This window comes from Calonectris borealis, chromosome 4, assembly GCF_964195595.1.
Source record: "Calonectris borealis chromosome 4, bCalBor7.hap1.2, whole genome shotgun sequence".
Lineage (NCBI taxonomy): Eukaryota > Metazoa > Chordata > Aves > Procellariiformes > Procellariidae > Calonectris > Calonectris borealis.
Window position 1 is genome coordinate 32,087,190 of NC_134315.1, and position 22,247 is coordinate 32,109,436.

Consider the following 22,247-nt stretch of genomic DNA (forward strand, 5'->3'; position numbering starts at 1 on the left):
TATTTTTACAATTGTGCGTAAATTTGCAATAGTTTTCAAAAGGTGCTTTTCCATTTTCAGCTAGTGGTTCATCGTCCAAGTGATCTTCATGTATACAAGTAACTGTAATTATGACCAGTTAAAAAATACAATGTATTCAATAGCTAATGGTTCTTCAGAGCTCTTTTTTTTTTTTTAAACATTACACTTATCGTAACAGCAGTAATGTAGCAAAATAAGACTATACCCAAAACATCTCATAATCTGCAGTTGATATATCATATTTACTGTTAGGAATGAAAAGTGACTTTATTTTTCAGTTTACTTTGGATGTTGACATGTGAAAAGCACGCTGAGCATTGGCTCAGACTTAAGAAATTGTCAGGACTTATCCTGGAGAAAACCAGATGTAGAATAGAAAAAAAATGGCAGTGCCAAGTATTTTTTCTCCTTCCACATCCTATTGGCAACTGATAAAAGCACACAAAGATAATGTAATTACACTGGACTTCAAAAAAAGAATCTTAAAGTTATAAAACTAGAGAGCTTTTGGCTAAGCATTTCCCTGAGTCTTCATTTTTTAAAATCATATGCTAGACATTATGTTCATAGAGTCTGTTACAAAGGGCTTGATTAATAAGGGCTGCTTAGCTATATATGCAAAAGTTAGGTACTTTTATTGTTAAAAGCCTAAGCAAGAACTGCTGAGGAAGCAAGCCGATTCTTCAGAATCTGGTATTTTTCCTAAGCAGAAAAGCAAACTTCACATACTTTTGCATTAAGACTTCGATAATCTGAAATTACACCACACAATTAATGATCTGTACTTTGTGTACAAGTCTAACAGGGATATCTTTCGGGGCAAGACCGAAACAAAAAACTCTGGGACCGCTACATAATTAAAAAAACTTTGGTTTTTATAATATTTTATGAGAAAATAGAAGGCACAACTGTGCATCAAAACTATATGATTTTGTATTTTAATCTGCTTACATTGTTTTTATCAGCACGTCAAACTTTCTGTAAGTCTGTACTGTAAAGATGTATTTTAGTAACAGTAATTGTAATAAGCTTTCCGTATTACCGAAATACAAGAAGACTATTAGCAAGAAGGCATCTTTGAAAAAGGTACATTCAACAAGAGAAGAACTGGTGTCCATCCACTAAAAATTCACCATTCCAGCTCTACAGGATACTCTCCAGTGAGACACGCTATGCAATGACCAATCTTTCCAACACGTGACTTCTGGGTTTTAAGGCTGTTCTCATTCTCTTGTCTTGCTTTGATGCTCTCTTGCACGGACGATACCAGCCCTTCCACAGAGAGATAGACAACACTGTCTGCTCCTAGAAGAAGTAAAGAATTCATCAGTTAAAGCTGCAATATTGTACCACATGGAATGCGCTTCGGAAATGCAGTCGCATTGTTGTATGGAGGTGGATCACCTTACCTAAAGAGAATGGATATGAAAAATTATCAGACCATAGTAAGTCTTGCCCTTCTCAAATTCTTTGTGCAGGGAACAGACTCACTGAAATCTAGACAGAAGGTTCTGAGTTGGGAACAAATATGTCACACATACTGCAAAAATAGAAGCAAAATCCAGAGTGTGTGACTCCCTACACTCCCTATAGTTTCCCAGAGTTACCCTGTAGTTCGGGTCTGGAAGCAGATGTGTGCGTGGCTGGTGCTTCCCAAACTGCGCACCTAGGACTACAAACCCGTACTGGGACTTGGAGGAGGGGAAGATCATCATGTTAAAAAAACAATTCAGTATGCAGTTCATGCAAATGCTCTAGCAATAGGAAAGCTTGATAGCCTTTTCACATCATCAGTTTTCTATAGTTTGCACTCATTGTTTTGTGAATAATACTTAACAATGAGATCCTACAAACTTGAAATATTTCAACATGACTTCACAGTAATTTTGGGGAAAAGAGTTCATTGCAATAGTAGACAGTGAGAGTAAGTATTTAACACAGGAAATCTGAGTTTACGGTTTCCTAACTGTAACCACAGCTATGTTCTTAAACCATTTTTTAAAATATTTTGCATCACAATAGGCCATATATAGTAGACCTCCTCACTCACAAGCCTTCGCATGACTTCTGTTACTGATATCCTGATGAAGAGCATGTTATTTACCACATCACAAGCAACATAAGCTGTTGGTTCTTCTTTTGTTCTGCTGCAAACATGACTCATTCTAGAGATTTGAGAATGTATTTAACATTCTTTGATTAGTTTCAAATGTCATTTCTTTCAAAGTGAAATATATAATGCAGTTAAAATTATTTACATAAATTTAAATTTGTACAAAAACCAGTGGATGTTTACAAATTCCGAACATATTTTTATGAATATCACATGAAAGTGAAACTACATTAGCTTTTCATTACAGGACAGATTTTCACCACGTATTTTCTTCCTGGTATTTTGCCTACAGTAGCTCCTTGTTGTAAAGACCTTCCCAGAAGGAGCTCTAAGTACTGGAAAGCTGTGTTCTCTCACCTTATTTGTAACTTATGATTATGCAATTATTCTAATGTCTTCTATTGTTTAGAGAAATGTAATTCACTAACTATGTTAAAAAAAAGTGTGTAACTAAATTGGTTTGATCCGTAGGATACTCACAGTGCAGAAATTTAGTGTATCAACCTTATGATTTTTTAGTCAGTTTTGCCACTGTTGCCTTGATGTGTTGTCCTTTATTTTCATGTAGACAATAAAACACCTATAGGTAAAATCTCTCTCAGAAAAAAAAAAAAAGCTAAAAAAAGCAAAAGAAAAAGTAGCATTTACCTATGTAGTTTGCAAGATCATGAAATTCAGGTCTGTTGGCAATGAGTTCTTCTTTAGTTGGAATGTTTATTCCCATGTAACAAGGAAATCTTATGGGAGGTGAAGCCACACGGATGTGCACCTGAATAAAAATACAGTTTCAAAACAGACCGCTATAAGGTAAAAGTCAGCAGATCATAACACAATAGCAAAGTCCCAGTTCTGCAAAATAATCATGAAGAACAGAACACAGCACTACACAGAAGTCGTGGAAGGGTTAAAAGTAAGATAAAGTTTTTTTCAGATGCCAAAACAGCAGGAGAGAGAAAGACAGTTTTAGAATTTATTTTTACAATATTTCCTAACGTTATTAAGGTTCCATCCTGATTTTGCTTTTCTTCTATGGTGTTCAATCCTTGATGCACGTTTCAGTTTACAAAGTCAAATATTATACAGAACATTTTTTCTCCAGTGACAGGGTTGCACATTCTGTTTCCATTAAAAAATTTTAATCAATTAAAAATTTTGTGCTCTGGTGACTTAAGGCACGTGCCTGTCTACTGCAGTACGTGGTTGTACTTAATGCAGTACCACAAGTCACACATGTATTAGGAATACCACACCGATACTTCATTTTCTAATCTTACCTGATCTGTTTTCCATTCTCTCTTTATTTGCCAGATAGAGAGAGAGGAGACCTGCTCCTCCCCCTTTAATGTCCCCAAAATCACAGTCATACAAAAGAAATTTCTCAACCTATCTTCACAATAAACATGCACTAGCCATTTTTTTGCACATTTGCTCTTTTAAAGAAGGAAACAACGTATAGTACAAATAAAGATAAACCCCTGTGCTTTACCCTCCAATCAATCTTCTATTTATATCTGTATTGCACTGACTGAAAATTAACTTACCTCTTTTGCTCCTGATTCTCTCAGTAGTTTTATTATGGGTGAAATGGTATTGCCCCTCACAATTGAATCATCAATAATAACAACTCGCTTGCCTTTAAAATTATCAGACAGAACACCAAACTTCTTTGCAACACCAAGTTGCCGTAACCTCATATTTGGCTGGATAAACGTTCTTCCTACATATCGGTTTTTACAGAGTACTTCAACATATGGTAGTCCACACTGTAAACAGGAGACGATTAAACAGCATTAATATCTGTAAAACTGGTTACTCTCACTTACTGGTTTTTAAAGCAACCTTAGGACTTGGTATGACTTCACAGTAACCAAAGAACTTTGAAATACCTTAATATAGTGGAATAACGACACAAAAAAACCCCACAGATGACTCAGTAGGAGTACCCGGCGTACTCAAGATATAAAGCTTTATCAATACAAAACTCTAATGGCCTGTACCATAATACCCTATTACAAAAAGAAGTATGTGTAAATATGTTGGGAAAAAAAAGGCAAGTTAACATATACCTTCTGAGCATAACCAAGAGCTGCTGGGGTTGCAGACTCTGGAACAGTGCTGACCAGGTCTGCTTCCACAGGTGCTTCAATAGCAAGCTGCTGTCCGCATCTTCTCCTGACTGAATACACCATCTGACCTAAGAACAGCAAGAAGTGTTTTTGCTGGTATGCACAATTCAGATTTCCTCTCAGTTTGCTGTACAAATTTCTGTGGCAAGTTGCAGGCATAGAAGTCAGTGAGAAAAGCTCCAGAACTAATAAGCAGTCACTTACATAAGGTCATTTTTTATTTCCTTCCATAATGTCATATCCTTACATTAACATTAGTATCACTACACAGAGAATTAAAATCCAGTTTGCCTTAGTCGGGTAACTAAAGGCCCTGTGGATGTTACAAAATCTATTTACAGAAGGAAAGAAGTAAAAATTATGCCTGCCTTTTTATAACGTGCATATTCTATTTTTAGGCTGGTTTCTCCAGCAGACAAAGTTTGTGCAATCCTGCTGTCTGCCTCTGCCCGCTTATTAACTTTGAATCAGTTGGCAAAATTCACCCCAAATTTATTAAGAGGATAAGAGGCCTCAGAAGCTTTTAAGGTCCTAAAAAATTTGCAACATTGTAGGGAACTGGAGGTATTGTCATGAGATGAGGCATGAGCAAAAGGTACAGCAGCAGTACTAAGGAATGTAAGAAGTGAGGATATTGAAGGGCAAGAGGATCATGAAAAAAAGAGATGTGGGGTGAAACTGGCTTTATAAAAGTGGGGAACTGTATAGAATCCACAGATGGCATGGCCATAGAAAGCAAAGAGCTTGTTTGTTAAGTATGAGAGTCCTGTCACTGAGAGACAATTTTCGAGGGCTTCTATGAAATAATAATAAAAGCATTAGACTGACAACCCCAAGTACTTAGATAATGCATAGATTTACTAGTTACATTAAAAGCATCTTCCTGAAATAAACCTTTTTTGCAAAGAAAACGCCAAGATAAAGTTGTTTGGCAGATCCTATTTCATAAGTCTAATTTTTAAAAAGTTTTCCAAGAACCAATAAAGTTCCTTTCTTAAGTCTCTCACTTTTAAGGCATATTTCCTGTACCTTAATCATGTTTGTGGCTCTTTTCATCCCTTCCATAGGACGACGCAGGCAGCCTGACTGAGGCCATATGCACAGTCAGGAACAGGAAGGTGATGTTACATGCCCCTCCTGATGAGTTTCATGTCCTCAAGAACTGTTCCAGCCCTGCTCTGCAAGCTCACATTCAGTGGTACCCTACTATGATCCCAGCTCCTTTCCAGAGTCATTGTTCTCCAGGATAACATCTCCCACTATTTAGGGAGGAGCTTTGTACGTTACATCTTCTTACCTTCAAAAATACTGTCCGGTCTTGCAAAATAAACATATTCAAAGATGCAGAATGCTGACGGATCTCCTTCAGGTCTTGGTACAACATCCAGTGTCTGGACATCATATCTGGATATCTTCACAATCTCTCCAGGAAGGACCTCACGATAGTACCTTGAAAGAGAAATACATAGCATTTAGAAATGTCCTGAACCTGGATGATAGTTTTGAAATATAAACAAGATTCAACTGACATGAAAAAATGCTTTTGAACATCCTAACACAACAATTTGCTTCTATCTTAGGATTTGACCTGGAGTGTTTTAAGACCACTCTAAGACAAGTGACCCTTACTAAAACAGTCTGAATTAATACCCAAAAGCAGTAAATTAATACTTAGTATCAGAGAATTATGGTATTCTTCTTATATGTGAGACGTACAGTACTCAGTCTAGCACAGGCTTAATTGAGGTTAAATATATTTTAATAATTCAGTCCTGGATCAATACTAGAGGACTTTTCTATGAAAGCTAATAAACATTATAATGCAATATGAAAAACATAATCAAGAATAAAGATGGTAACCAAAAAAATCCTGCCCCACAAGCCAATATCTAGAGAAATAGCTGTCTAGTGGTGACAGGCAGCTACCCCCAAATGACATAAAGCTGACTGGAAATGTACATTTCAATTCTCATATCTGAAGAACTATGGAATAGTACTAGATTTATTATGTTACAATGCTTAACCTTATTAAACATCTTTCTAGATCCTTTAGTGAGTCCTCAGGTGGCTATCCTAACAATTTCAATCTAAATCTATCCCAAAATATTGAAATATTCTGGAGATATAAATCAGAGGTGAGCAAATCTGTGATTATTTGCTGGTCAGATACTAGCATTAGCAGGCAGCAGCACTGGCTACAGCAGAAGTTTAGACAAAATTGGTTTTTTAAAAACTCACAGGCTTCAGCTGATGGTCCTACATGTTAAGCTTCTCTTAACAGAGATTTTGAAGAAGTTTCAGAAAACGGTTATTCTTATCCATACGTAGAATAAATTTTCTCAAGAAAGCCCCTGTTACTAACAGCTAATAGTTCCTACAGAGACAGGGTAGAAATTACAGCAAAAGAACACAGAACACACAGTGTAAAACACTGCAGAATGGAATGAAAGACCTCTGAAGTGCAGTCACGTTGCTTCCTGATTTTACTTTACATTTCTTTTTATTCAATAATTGTATTCTTAATGCAATTTTTCACAATTTTTTATTTGAAGAGGATCCAACTTTACTTATTAGTCTAGTCCCCAAACACACATTTTTATAATATCTGATTAGGAAATTAAATTAAATATGCTTCCTTGTAATCCTTCTTACTTTAATCATGTTCTAAGTTCAAAATTGCCTTCCACTCCAAACTTCTAAAGATCAATCTGTGGTCTCCTGAAAAGCCTCTTGCCCTTCTCTTTTTGTCCAGAGAAAGTATCACACCTTTCTTTTCAGAGTATTTTAGCTAGAGAGGTAATGTGAGTGTCATCTCATGTTTTGGCTCAATGGGTGTTTGCACGCATGGAAATAGTTTCAGGTGCCCATCATTTTTTTTCAAACAAAGAGACTGGCTCGTCAGACAGCATATGCTACCTCTCAGGTTAGTCCAGCCTGTGAGCTACCAATGTAACCTTTCGGTAGTTGAAGAATTATTTTGTAATACAACCACTCTGCTGCAAATGAGGCTAAAATTAAAAAGTTATATGGATAACCAGGCTAAACGCAACAAGTAAGAGGCATTTACTTTATAACACTAAAGTCGTTTTTAGTGTTACTTTCTGAACATATAATTCTTCTTTTACATCAATCTGTTCAAGAAAATCAACTGGCAAAAACAGGACTGACCCCTCCAAACAGCCCAACAAACTAGTCCTTGATGTCTTTCACGTTGTTATAGATTATAATATTTGGCAATTTGAGATTTAATGTTTAATCGCTGCCTGAGGAGAGCTTTCAGATAAAGTGAGAATCAGGGAACTTACTCTGCACCGATAGACAAAAAGCTACAGGATTCAGATGAGACTACCCATCCTTCTGTTTCACTGTTATCTTTTCCTGAAATGAAAGATTTCAGTCAGAGTCCACAATTCTTGTTACCATTACCCGCCCCAATTGCACTTCTACTGCAGTATCTGGCTTGCTACGGTTTAGGTTGCCAAGTGCACAATTAAAAACTGTTGTAATTTCTAACTCAAAGGTATAGCATTCCAAAGTTTCTCTAATATTATTTTAAAAAAAACAACGTAAACATCATAAACCTGTTCTAGACAGAAGTGAAAGTAAAAGCGTCATATTCACCGTTCATGACGAGAGACTATTCAGATAACCACCTTTGTTATCTCTGCACTGTTTCAAACTTTTCCAATGCCAGTTCAGTGACTTTAGATATACATAATTACTTTTGTTCACACAAGAAACTCCTTACTTTTGCTATGCTAAATGTGTTGATAGATAGATCCTTTTGACTACAATGATGCTGGATTGAACTCCAATACGGAGAGTTTTCAGAGACAGGCACAGGAAAGATCGAAATTGTGTGACGTTCGATAGGGTAGGAATGTTTGTATGCTTTAAAAAAATCTTGATAATTTTTCTTGTGGTTAAAATACCAAGTTTTGTGAAGATATGGAAGCATTTATTACTTCGCCTTTGAATTATTTTATTTTTATACAAATGAACAGATTTTAATCTCACTTCATGGAAAATGTTGATTTGCAGGCTAAACAGAAACACGAAGAATTTTTCCCATAAATTGATTGTAGAGTGTTCCATTACCATACTACATGTGACTGGGAGTGCTTGGAATTTAGAAGTACATTGCCAGTAATCCAGCACTTTTCGGCCACTTTACTATGGGAGAAAGGAAGAAACCAGACTTGTTTCTGGACTGGACATAGTCCTGGGCAACTGGCTCTAGGTGGTCCTGGTTGAGCAGGGAGAATTGGTTTAACTGAACTATTTCTTTTGATGCATGTTGAACGTGATTGCCCCCTGGAGACTACATGTGTGTGAGTTATTACATCAATATTGAGGGGGAGAAAAAAAGGTGTATCACATTAAATTTTTCCCTGTTTCCTATTGTTGCAGTTTTGTTTTTTCCAACAGGATCTTTTTCTTGCAGTGCCTTGCCACATATGCCCTTTTCAACTAACAAAGCACTTACTAAAGCACATAGTAGAAATAACTTATTTAATCTAAACATAAAAACATACTTGTCAATAATTGCAGTTCACAGATTTATAAATAATTATATTAGAATATACAAATTTAACTTTGTTTGCAAATCAAGATGACCAGAAGACCTCCAGAGGTCCCTTCCAATCTCAACCCTCCTGTGATTCTGTTCATCCCTGCTTTCCTGTTCAGGCGATGAGATGTTGATTAAATTTTCAGAACTATTCTATTACAGTTGGACTGCCTAATTCTGACACTGTCATCAGGCGACTAGGATTCCCTTTTGCTGGGAACAGAAAAGATGTTTGCAGACTTCCTACAAATTTTTTTTTTCCTACCAGCTTTTTTTCATGTTTTAAATTTTCAAAACTGACTTTTGCATCACATATTCCTACTTACACCTCAGCAAGTGGAGCTTTAATTACTTATATCAGTGATTTCAGGCACAAACTATGTATGTATATGTATATGTATATTAATATACATGTATGATTTACCTTTTCCATTCATGTCCCCTACTGGAATAAGGCGACCAATGCAGAGTGGGCGATTCCCATACGGATCACGTACTGCATAGATTATGTCTTTATGCATAATTAGCAATGAATATGACGTTGGAGTTTCATTCATTAAATTTTTTATTCTGAAACGAGACATAGGTGAGCATAATCGTGTGTCACACAAACAGCTGTGAGCATTTATAGCTGCATATCATGCTGAGATTAGATTGCTGTTCTTGATTCTGAAACCCATTCTCCTCACCTTGCTACCCAGTCGGCTGTATCGTCATTTTCTAGAGGAGGTGTGAAAGCCAGCAGCTGGGTGATCAGTTCACTGTCAGAACTGGTCGACAGTCCTACACCATGCCGCATAAGCTTTTAAGACACAGAACAAAAGTGTTACCAACATTAAAAAAAAATCCCACATAACACTGCTTAGATTTTAATCTAACAACACCTTTGTGCAACGAACAAATGTTTTAAAACATATCAGCGCTTCAGGTGATCAGATCATAATAATGTCAAATTTCTTCCAACAAACCAAATCTGTAAAAAGAGCTGGTACAATCATCTATGCTACATTTCTCCCTTTGCATCTCATTCCTTTGCTCCACATGCAACCAAAATTAATACCACCAATATTCAGGGCATAAATTCATGTTTGGGCCATTTAATCAGCTTTGTGCTTCTGCTTGCTCTGGGAAGAGAGGTAAAATACAAATGGGAAAATACGAAATTACCTATAGCAGATACAGATACAGCAGATCAAGGCAGAATGGTGGTTTGGGCACAAAGCAACAGCAACAAAAAAAGAGGCGTGAAGGGAAGCATAGTGGGATTAAAAAACTGAAATCCCACAACTTAAAGTTTGCTAGACCTGGTCAGGCAAATTGTTCTGTCTTGGCATATTTATGCTTCTAAGGGAGAAGAGAATCTGCAGTGTATCTAGCCAACTATTACAATCCATCCAATGCTGTATGCATTACAGTTCCTGATTTTTATCTTTAGAAATCTTTTTACATCTCATGTAACTCTGATTCTCCACTCTCCATCTACATTTCTTCATCACTGTTTTTTTCTCCCATCCAGTCATACACTTGTGGCTCTGATTAAAGACAGACTAGGTTCCTTTGGGCATGCCACACATTTGCCACGCTTCAATGCAAGAGTATGTCCTCTCGCTTTTGGATGGAACATATTATAGAAGAGATTTCACAATGAAACATCTGCTAAATTTTAATTTGGTTCTTTAAACAGATACCCTTCTAGCCAAACTCACTATAAAATTTGGCATTTGTTGGTTTATGTCCTGACAGTGCTTGTGATTAATTTTGCAAGCCAGAAATACAAATAAAGACAATATTCCAAACTAGACATTTCATATTACAATGCATAAGCATATGATTTGCTCCTTCTATCAGCCACCACAAAGGAGCAGAGCTTCAAGCCAGGCTCCCTTTGTTATGGCTGAGTTAGTTTTCTCACTTGATCAATAGGAATGTGACCATTAGCCTAGAGGATTGGTGAATTGTCTCCTGTGACAGTCACAAATGCCTTCCCTCCCCAGGGTTTTTTTCCCCCCCAAATGATCTATTTTGATTATGGGGCTCTTTCACTACCCCAGCACTTTGGTATTAAGGAAAAGCCATAGCAAACTTATTGCTCATTGCTGCCTCATACTCAGAAAGAAACGACGCCAGAGCCTCCCAAAGGAGGTACTAACCTTCCTCCTGAGTCGTACAGCATTTGTTAGCTCCCCATTGTGTGCCACAGCGATCTTCCCATGAAGAGTCTCTACGACAAAAGGCTGGCAGTTCTGCAGCTCAGAAATTCCCGAGGTGGAGTACCTCGTGTGCCCTATACCGAGGTTTGAAACGTACAGCTTCTTCAGGCTGTCTGCATTGAAGACATGATTTATAAGACCCATTCCCTTCGGGAGAAAAAGAAAAAAAAGTTCTGTTTGGTTTTGTTTTCCTGGCATCTTCCTCATTTCTCCTTGTGTTTGTTTTTGGTACAGCATTAATGCAAGCAACTTTAAGAGAAAGGCAAATAACCTGAAAGACATGGGAAAGAAAGAAGTGGAGTAGGTATCACAGTGATACATCAGATCCCATTACTCCTGTTTTTAAATAAAGCAATAATACATTTTTGTGCTGAGGATTTTCATGGAACAATCTATTCCCTGACTAAAAATACATCTTCTGAAAAACACTACCAAACTGTTGTGTTGTTTAAAAACACCAGAAAAAAGACTGCCAGAAGACAGGCAAAGAAGAAAAAAGTTGCGAGAAGGAAATTCTATGTAGAAAATACCTTTTACAAATTTGCAGTATATTGGATTTACTTTTATACTGGGTCCGTTCTTGCCAAAGTAAAGCTTTTTTCAAGAGGTTTTATTGTTTACTTAAAACAAACTTTTCATATAGCCAGGTTGCCTTCTATCTAAAGCAGAAATGCATCAAAACTTTATTAGTCAGCCGTCAGGAGCTTCTTTTGGCAACAAGCACTATGCGGAGACAATTTAGCAGCAAGAATAGTCTGAAAAAACTGCACAGACAGTAGAAATTAAGACTGGATTCCAGGCGCTTCTACAAACTTCTGCTTCTGCTGCTGCCTCTGGAAAATATTTACATCCTTCTATGCTCGGTTTCCCTATCATGCATGGTAATTGTGATGTACACGATAGCACACATGATAACCCTCTTCTAGGACCTTCAAAGATACACGGGAGAGGTCTGAAGCTGTGAATGGTTGATAACCTGTGCTGTAGGTAAAACAACAAGAGAGTGGGATGGGCCAGGAAGCACAGAAATTGGTTGAACTGTTTTCAGCGCTCAACCAAAAGAGCTTAAAGAAAGCTCAGCTTTAGGGTATTTTCTGCTGTGACTGCTATATAGTCAGCATTCCAAAAGGCTGTGGTTGCACATGTGGTTTTAGGGTACTTACTATCACGTTAAAAAGTGATATCTACTATCACTGCTTTAAACTGTCAAACTGGTGTAAGTTTGCTTTAAGCATTCAGCAAACTTTTTGCCAGATCAATTATCATCTGTTGTCTCACAGATGACATAAAGGTGGTCTAGAGTCTATGTCATGTGCTCGTATATGTACAGAAATGCAACCATGCACTCTTATTTTACTAACAGGAAATCTGGCAGTTCACAGGTCCAGTATTAATGGATGTGGTCACATTAACCATTGCACTAGCTTAAACAAGCAATGTTGTTTTAAACCAGGTTTGGTTACACAAATACATAATCTTTTAATTGCAGTTTGAAATATTCCTCTGATTTAGATTGCGCTGGTGTGGGATGGCGAATGTGAATTACGCCAGTATAAAAAGTTCCCAATTAAGACAATCTTATGTCTGTATTATACAAGGCCTGGTACATGCCAGAACATGATAATGGTCTGATGAATAGCTACTCTAATATATTTTTCTGCATATCTAAGTGTGAAACAATCAAAGTCTTTCTCCTACTGGCATTGCTATGTCTATACAAGAGATTTAAGTTTTTCCACATCCTGAGCTAATAGAGCTAAGACAGTAAAGTTTTGTTATACAAATCTAGCTGAAAGGCTCTGACAGACAAATCTGGACACGTCTTTCTGGGAGAGTTTAAAACAAAGGATTAATAGCCTTTGCCAAGGGCCATTAATCCATGGTCAAAGGCTGGTAACAATCAGAAAGGAACACATACCCATGCCTTAGGTGTTCCAGTTTGTACTCTAATATATGTATTGCCTTAAACTGTTGACAAAGATGAGTTTGCACGGAAGCATTGGGTAGTAAATCAATGCAGTGAAAAGCAGGCACCTTTTCCATTCTGTTGTCTCTGCTATGAAGAAGAGTCAACCGGAATTAAGAGTACAAGTGGATACAGTAGCATCTTAGCTGCTGACTTTTTTATGGGCTAGTTTACCAGTCAGAGTCCTAAATGTATTTTCACCAGTGTAACAGACCCAAATGTTTGTCACATTAGCAGCATTTCCACGATTAAACAAGTCATATAAATTGTACTCCACAGGCTCTTTATTACACTATGGTTATTACAGATTTTAAAAGCGCTGTTGCTGAGAAACATATTTCAGGGATAAAAGAAACCATCACATGCTCTGCAACTCTTAAAATATCAAAGCTGATATGATGAGATAGTCAATTAAATTCTTAGCATGACAGCTAAGTATTGCAGCTCAGTAACATGGAAACATTACAAATTATGATATCACCTGCTGGAAGTTCATTCTGAGAAGCTCTTTTTACTATGCGATATATACAGCAGCCCACTTTAAAGGAAGCTGGAATTTCTGTAAACCTTAAGGAAAGCTGAAACCCAAGCAGGAGCAGGAATGAAGAACAGACAACACGGTGCTGAAGTTGAGAAAAGCTGCATTTAAAAGTGTGGGTATATGTGTGTGTGAATCAGGCTGTAAGTAACAGATAGGAGGAGGGAAACGCCTGAAGAGGCAACAAACATGATGCTTGATGAGACAAGATTTTGCATGAGGCATTGAGCAGTCATGCATAGATATACATGCCGCTGCAGCAAAGCAGTTCTTACTCTTGGACTCATTTGAACAGCTTAATTAATCCTCCTCAGAGACCTCTCAACATGAAGACAAACTGCTTTCTGGTTGCGGTCAGAGAACACACATCAAGAATTGCCCCGTGGTTATTTTGCTGATGTAGTTTTATTTCCTGCTCTTCCTTATTTCCTTCCTTCCTGCTCTTCTTTATTTCTCTGCTCTTCCAGGATGAAATAGGCTGATGATTATTTTTTTCCTGATCAGTATTCAATACAGAATGAGCAGAAATATCCTCAGAGCATGCAGGTATTCTCTTGACATAATACTTTCAAGGCTATGGCCATTTTATGTCTTTTAACATCCCCTGGGATCCTCTCAGCTTGAGAAAGACTGCGTGACCTTCTCAGGCCTCCATTCAATCTTTTATTCTGTTTATTTTTACCTATGGGTAAAGTAGCTGCCACTTGCTTGAGTCTCACTAACGCAAGAATTAGTCATCCACTGGCTTGTGCATAGCCTGAAACGGTCTTTCTTCTGTCTTGATCTCAAGTTGCATTGGTGCTCCAGAGTTAACACCTTAGGTGCGGGGTGACTTTGGTAAGTAGTTTTTGTCACATCAATAGCCTGATCTGGATACTTCTGTGTGTCTGCCACTGTGTGCATGCATACACCCAGCAGGATAACGTTGGCATATTTGTTTTAAACATGGACTTAAGACAGAAATTGCACAAATAACAGAATTAGATACTATCACTGACAAAACCAAAACAGTTCATCAAAACATGTTACTTCCCCTCTAATTATTCCATTCCTAGCTGAAACAAACTTTCATGCATCTCAGTTAGGCATCTACAAAACATTCATTTACATTTTACCTTGTGCACTTTGAATGCCTGGGATGACTCTCCATCGCTTGTCACAATTCCAGCACTCTCCTGGCCCCTATGGACAAAATATAATTAACACAAAGCACTGAAATGCTTAGAATGAAATGCTTTAACATACAATGGATTGGTGTTTTTTCATTTGTTCTTTACAACATGAAATTTTAATGTAAGCTTATTTGTTGTTGTATTTTACAGGCTTGTAATCAAAACTGGTTTCTTGCCCATGTTGTGCTTTATTTCAAAACAGTCACATAAGGTTTGTGCCTAAGCCCACTGAATTCAGTGGGAATCTTTCCACTAATAAGCACTGGCTCAGGCTCTTACTGCAGTCCTGTTTAATCTGAAAGCAGATGCTTAATCTGAAAAGCCACTCTGCAGTGATAGTCTAGGTTCTATAGCACTACTCTATTTCTGCTTTGGTTTGGGGAGGGGTGTTAAGAAACTGATGTTTTTGCCTACCAGAATGCATTGTCTCTTCTACTGATCACCTATGCAGAAGCTTTTGCATTCTTGCACTGGTAAATGATAGCAGTGAAGCTATCATTTACACCTCTAAAAGGTATATGGACCCTCTGATAAAAGTATTTGAGCACATAAAAATAATATCGGGCATCACAGCTTCTCAACTCAAGCAAAACAAGTCTGGTGTACAGCGTCACTGCAAATGGAAATACTTCTCTTACAGCAGATGAGCCTCAGGCTGGCAGTTGTGCTTTGTTGAGCAGAAGAGCTGTATCAGCTGAAATGACAGTTTTCCCCAGCCCGCTCCCCGTTGTCCCCAGCCCTGTCTCCACGCTGGGTCCCCGGGCGCCTGCCCAGCACACAGGCAGGTTCCTGATGCTGCCAGGCCAGAGGCAGGCAGAATGCTGCATAGCTGCCCAAGGTTTATAATTCAGTCCTTATCCATTGAAAAGGTATGTTTTCCAGACTGGATTTTTTGTGGGTAACAGTGCAGGCTGCTCGATCTTCCTTTAAAAGGCTTCCTGAAACAAGGCAGCGTTACCTCTGACAAAACTGCTGCCATATACCCGCCATGCCTGTAACACTCACAAGGGACTTTGGTGGACTGGTAAGCTCCCGTCCACTGTCGTATATAATAATGACCGAAAAGCAAAGATGTTTTTCTTAAAAAAGGAAACACTTAGAATATTTTTAGAATATTAGAAGAAGATGCTATTTGCGCATTAGACTGGTTTAACGCAACTGAAGTCACTGGAATTATTTAGTATAAGCTACAATAAAATTGGGCACAGAATGGATGCTAACCTACAACTGACCATGCTCCTTAAAAACTTTCTCCAATTCCTAAAATGCCTTTATTGGTCACTAGCCCCAGTTGCATGTAAAGCAAAATTTTAAAGAACATTTGCTTACAGAAAACCAAACCAAACAAACTTCACACATATTTGAACGAATTTACCCTGTTATTGACACAGACGATCCTCAAGAGAAAAATCAGAGATGAGGATATTCTTAAATGCATTTATTTTAACTGAGGAAGATGTCCCATCTATAAACACAAAGACTGGTAGTAAAACCTGAGGGTTAATATACTGCACTCAGCAATTTTAAATTCAAATGTTAGTATTACAGGCAATTTCCATTTAAATACTGCCGCTGTCCCTTTAAACATCAACAAAATCAATAGCCAGAAAGAGCAAAGCAAACATCCTGAAGGAAAGGCCTTTCAAGTCGTTGGATTACATCTTTTATCTAGCGCTAATGAAAGAAAAGGAAGATCAATTTCATTCCACAAAGCTTGCACAATTTTACCAATTTAGTGAGATTTTTTACGTCTGCAAGCGTTTTATTAAAACATCACTAGTAACCAATGCATATTAGCGTTAAAAATGTGTATATATGCCCATCAATTCAAAACCCAACACTACAGGCAGCGGCAAGCGCAAAGCAGGCCGATCCGACCCAGGTTACTATCCTACAACCACTGCGAAGTTGCCGCTGGTTTGGCAGGCCCAGCCCGGCGGCTGCCAGCTGCCACCCCACGGGAGGCAGGCGCTGCCGCCGTGCCCGCCCGGCTGCACCCAGCAAGGGGCAGGCACAAGAATGGGGTTTGCGTGCCGGGTTTTCTGTGCCTTGTTTTTCTTTTGTTAAAGGAACAAGATCGCGCGACTCTCTTTTTTTCCCTCTCTCGTCACACCACAGTGCTCGTACTGAAGCCCTTTTCCACAGGAAGGGTTAAACCAAGCGCACCCAGGCGCTGCCGGCCCGGCTCCCGCCTGGCAGCAAGCAGGCGGCCCGGCCCGGCCCGGCCCGGCCCGGCCCGGCCCGGCCCGGCCCGGCCCGGCCTCCCCGCCGAGCCCACGGCCCCCCGGCACGGCTCCCGCCCGAGCGGCTTTATTCGCCTGCCTCTAACACCGAGCCTGCTTATTTGGCAGTTTCTCAAGTTACTCCCCTCAGGCAGCTTGAGCCAGTAAGACTAGATCCTTTCATCTCGGCGGAGCTTACTGACAACCAGCCGTCTGGTTTCCTAGGAAACAAAATCTTGGCTAGAAATAGTGAATCATTTCCAGGTCACTTTCAACATGGAGAGTGGAGCAGGGAAGCACTGGACTGAGGAGGAGGTTAAAGCCTTGTTAAGCGTCTGGTCAGAAAAAAATATCAGAAAGCAACTCCACGGCACCCTGAGGAATAAAGGAATATTTATCTACATTGCTAAACGGTTGCAGGAGTTAGGAGTTTGCAGGGATTGGAAACAGTGCCGCGCAAAGTACAAAAATCTGAAGTATGAATACAGAACGGTTAAATATGCCCACAACTCTGGGGATGTCACTAAAACCATGAAGTTTTTCCATGATCTGGATGCCATATTGCGATATGAACCTGTCACACAATTAGCAGCAGAAGAAAACGGCAGGTGTTCTGCGACTGAGACGCAGCTGAGCACAAGCCCCACAACAGACAGCACGCAAGGTAAAAAACTGTTTTTGCTTCTATTTCTCTCTCTTTGCTTAAAAACCAAAGGGAACAAAACTGAAGGCTGAGTTTGCTCGCGCCAAAGCGGAGGCTGCGCAGCCCCGACAGCGCTGCTAGAACTGACTTGATGCACTCCTCGCGCAGGGGAATAAAATGTTAGCACCCACCAGTGTCGAAGTCTGTAAATACAGTGTAATTCTAGCAAAATTATGCTAATTTTGTATTGCAGCCTCGGTGAGTGCTCACTGGTGTCAAGGCTCCTGCACCGGGTTGAAACGTTAAATTAAGAAAAGCTGTTTTCTTTCCCTTTGACATTTGTTTGCAGTACTTTGGAAGCAGGTTTTGTAGAGCTCCAATTCAGATGTAAACTTAAAGAAAGATAAAAGTAAAGGTTGAAACTGTCATGATCTTTAAAATTTCGTTATTTGTGATACAAGTGAAATTCAGGATTTTTATTCTTATTTTTCTGTAACTGAAAATGTAGGTATGATGACTAAAGGTAAATTAAATTATTTTGTAAGCATTCAACTTAAATATTTGAGAAACAGAGGGATGTTTAATAACTTCTCATTAAAAACTGTAATGTAGTGAGTAAAGTAAAAATCATCATGTTTATCAGACTATTTTGAGGCAAATCAAAGGAATACAACCGCTTTTATTCTGAAGGGGTTTTTACCAAATTATTTGCATCTCTTGTTTTATTCAGCCCTCTCTACATATGCATTTAAGCTGTGCTTAACATTTCATTAGGGTCAATCTGCTATTTGACATCACTCAAATCTCCTTGTCACATCCTAAATGTCACTGAAGCATAAGCCCCAATAATAGTTATAAGTACCAAAATAAGACGGCTAAAAAGAGAAATGCAAAGCTTAGCCGTTTGTTCCCACAGTATGTGGCAATCTACATTAATTAAGATTGTGAATCTTTTTTAAGAAAACAAAAAAATCAACATTAGTATCAGGGGAGATTGCCAAAGGCACAGAAAGGAGCTGGACATCTAGCTTGCCCTTGTACCCTTCCACGTCTCCCCCTACAAGGCTGTTTCACAGATTTGAGGAAAAGAAATTGCCATTTTTCTTGTCATTGTTTACCTTAACGAAAAGCTTGACCTTAATTTGTCACCACTAGCAGAAAACCTCTAATCTTTCAAAGTCACATGAAATTAAAATGGCATTTTTATAATACTTTAACATGTGCTCTCTGCACTGTGTATTGCAATCCATTTTTATTTTTAAACTTGCAGAACTGAGGCTAATACAAGCAGTTACACTTCTGAGGACTACATGAAACTAAGATAGTGTCCTTCATGTGAGGATCTGCCCTTAGATTACCCTCTTTGTTTTGATGTAGTTTGCACCGTTAATCCTAATTCTCATCTGCCTTAGACCTCTAGCAAGTTTAAATCAGAAAAGGTTAATTTCAGTTGTGAATCCCAAACTAGAATATAAAAAAAAAAATTATCCCTGGGTAAAACACACCTCATTTTGAAGCATTAGGACAGTCTGGTTTTAAAGGTGATATAATTAAATATATCTCTTAAATGCAAAAGCATTTCTGTTACTCCCTTAAAGAAACAAACCAAACAAGTTTTATGGATAAACAGAAATTAAATGCAACTAACTGTAATAATGCAACACTAATGGTAAGAATTTAAATGCAAAGATTCCCACAACCACCATAATTCAGCCACAAAGAAAACACACTAAGATAGAAATGTGTCCTGCAGCTATGCAGAATGGATACATCCATAACAAGGGGCACAGAGAACAGCTGTGAGAACATCAGCTTTCTTCATTTAGGAATACAAGTCAAGCAAGTAACGCCGTACTGGATAGAGACCCAGTCCGTTTCCGACTGCAGCCGGAGTTGCAATGTCTGCTCAGGGGAGGCTGCCCAGCTCAGTACTTTGAAGGGCATTTGTAAGGCTCAAATGGCATCTGTGGCTCTGCAGCTGATGCTCACAAGTTCTTTTGTGGGGGCAGATCTGACACTGTCGCTCCCACAGAAGGAAACGCGATTCCTGGCCCAGGCGAAGGCAGCCCGCTGCCCCTGCCCCAGCGGTGAGCCTGGCTGGTCCCCCCGGCCTGCCGGAGGAAGGGGCTGCTCTAATGTGGGTATCATCCTCCCTGAGGCAAACAGACCAAGGTACCGCTGCGTCCCTGCAGGCCCCCTCCGGGGCTTCTCCCTTTCAACCCCAGAGTCCTACAGGAGGGGGGGGAAATGGTCCCTCCCCTCTTTACAAAGAGGCTGAGAAGCCTCCTTTTGACAGAGCTGGAGGAACCAAGGCTTGTGGCTTGGGTAGCAAGAACGAAATGCTATCAACAAACTCAAACCTGTGCCAAATAATACTGTCCACCGTGCACGCCTTACTTTCTTTTAAGAACCTAGTAGCTATACTAAGTTGTTTTGTTTAAAAAGCATGACAGAGACATGGGCATGCTCTCAAAGAAATTACTTTTTTTTTTACCATTCTGCTTAGCCTCTAGATTTATTAGTCTAAATATTCATATCCATCCTTAATGTAAAGCTACAAAGCACGTCTTGTGTTTGCTTGATTAACTCAACCACTGGGAGATTGCTGGGCGGAGGAAGGGGAAGGAAGGAAAGAAGAGACTACTTTTATGGGACTGAATGGTATTTCTGTAGTGTTTCCCTGAGTTTTTTCTTCATTTCTTGTAAAATCACTCTTTTGAGAGTGTAATTGAAGAAATTGACACTGAAAATCACAATCAAATCTAAGAGAGAGGTGTTTCAGGACAAACTTGGTAGCAACACACACACCAATTCCCAGCTTGTTCATGGAAAGACGACACTTTTTGCGTAAGGACATACAGCAGTGCAAGCCAGAGATGTTCATGTTGTCCTCCCAAAAAACATGTTTTCAAAGGCAAACACAGAGTTGTAGCGTAAGTAATCATTAAAAAAGGTACAACTTAACATGTTCACTCCTCTTAAAATTTAGTTTGTGTATTACCCCAGTAATCAACAACCAAGAAAATCCATGTAGAGTGATGGTGCGCTATGAAAAATGGTCCCATCCATTAGAGTTCAAATGAATGACCTTCCCATTTTCTTAACCAGTTTTGATTGTTTCAAGTTAAATCCAGTATTAATAAATCGAGTACATGATTTACAAAAGTAAAGCTCACCTATTAATTCATGTTAAGTTACTTATGCTCTTTTATATTTCTCGCTTTACGTTTAAATATTAACGCACTGGCCACTTCCCTTGCCTTTCACTTTACCACAGCAAATGCAGAAAAATTATCAAGTCTGAGCAGAAATGCATCAGCAATAACAATGTTATCATAAGTACAAAACTTAGACAGTTACTAGAAATACAAAAAGATCCTTTAGAAATGCCGACTTGAAAATGCCACTCATACATAGTTTTCCATGTCTGGACTTTAACAAAAAACATGTCATTGACAAGTATTTTATATACCTTTTTTTTTAGTAAGTGTGCAATACTCTTATTGAGTAACTTTTTTGCTCATCAGGTGCCTTTTTTTCTCCATCAAATATTCTAACATCTTTTTGTGTTAACTGTTCTTATTTACTTAAAATAGTAAATTGTTTCTTTTTAATATTACAATGTAATTAAACTTGCTCATCTAGTACCCATGACACACTCAGCAGCCTTCCAAGGGAGAATTTATTTCCCCTTTCCGTAGTTTGCTTTGCAGCTCTTAAGCAGGTAGAACGCCAGCCCTGGCGCTAGAGGTGGAGGCATGAGCACACCTTCCCGGCCGCAGGGGTAGCGGCTCCTGCCAGAGAAACCAGGCGGGCAGCTGGGAGCAGTCAGAGATCAGGCCACTGCATCTATGAGTCATTCAGAGCCTTTGCTGAAAGTCGGGAGGATTTAGGATAATGTTTTCAAATTAATCCAAACGCAGTTTTCAGTTTCACCTACGTCAGGGATACCAGGTTGCATCCTAACCGCACCTCGTTACTGTTCCTTGCGACGAACTACCGCAGTACCTTTGAACAGGTAGCTTTGATCCGTGTGACCTGCCTGGCTGGAGCTGACAGTAGCTCACTCCCGGTACAGTGAATCAACATTTCAAACCTCCTGTCAACATGGTACATTGAGTACAGCATATTACCACAGAACAACTTAAAAGTCTGTCCTCTGTGAAAATTAAGCTGATTCAGAACCTGATTTACATGTGCCGCTTTCCAAACTTACATAGCAATTGCTGTAATACTGCTTTTTAAACAAATGTAGGAATGCTGTACTGTAAAAAGCTAGACTGAAGCCTGTCGGCTACAAATACGTCTGTTCTCTAGTCACAGTATTTTCCCACTTTCCCTGTGCCATTAATGAATTCCATAGATTTCCAGAACTCTTTGCAGAACACTCTTGTTTTCTTCATACTCTTCTCTAAATACTCTTCCTGGAATTTCTTTTTTTATTATATAAATGGATTTGTGGTTATCTGAATCCATGTGCAAAGTCCACTTTTATTTGTATGTCTCTTATTTTCATTATCTACTTTCAGACTTTTAATGTGCTGTCCACCCCAAATACTGAGAGTCAGAAAAGCATACAAGTCACTAGAATCAAGTCGGTTTCTACAAGAATTTTAAAATACATTTCAAACAGCCTTCATATGCAAGATAGAAAATAATTTAATTG

General features: G+C 38.8%; 2 protein-coding genes across 2 annotated transcripts in view; one reads left to right on the forward strand and one right to left on the reverse strand.

Annotated features, from left to right (window-relative positions):
* Positions 1-400: 400 nt before the first annotated feature.
* The window catches only part of PPAT (phosphoribosyl pyrophosphate amidotransferase), a 47,392-nt gene continuing 25,545 nt past the window's right edge, over positions 401-22,247 (reverse strand). Inside the window, exons 2-11 of the mRNA XM_075149156.1 lie at positions 14,660-14,726; positions 10,981-11,187; positions 9,520-9,632; positions 9,255-9,400; positions 7,566-7,638; positions 5,558-5,709; positions 4,201-4,328; positions 3,676-3,897; positions 2,783-2,903; positions 401-1,326 (exon numbers count right to left, since the gene is read on the reverse strand). Of these exons, the coding sequence (XP_075005257.1) occupies positions 1,151-1,326; positions 2,783-2,903; positions 3,676-3,897; positions 4,201-4,328; positions 5,558-5,709; positions 7,566-7,638; positions 9,255-9,400; positions 9,520-9,632; positions 10,981-11,187; positions 14,660-14,726 (1,405 nt within the window). The 3' untranslated portion in view covers positions 401-1,150. The remainder of the gene's footprint in view (positions 1,327-2,782; positions 2,904-3,675; positions 3,898-4,200; positions 4,329-5,557; positions 5,710-7,565; positions 7,639-9,254; positions 9,401-9,519; positions 9,633-10,980; positions 11,188-14,659; positions 14,727-22,247) is intronic.
* PAICS (phosphoribosylaminoimidazole carboxylase and phosphoribosylaminoimidazolesuccinocarboxamide synthase) overlaps positions 17,079-22,247 on the forward strand; it is a 40,891-nt gene continuing 35,722 nt past the window's right edge. The window contains exon 1 of the mRNA XM_075149151.1: positions 17,079-17,602. Within this exon, the coding sequence (XP_075005252.1) occupies positions 17,215-17,602 (388 nt within the window). The 5' untranslated portion in view covers positions 17,079-17,214. The remainder of the gene's footprint in view (positions 17,603-22,247) is intronic.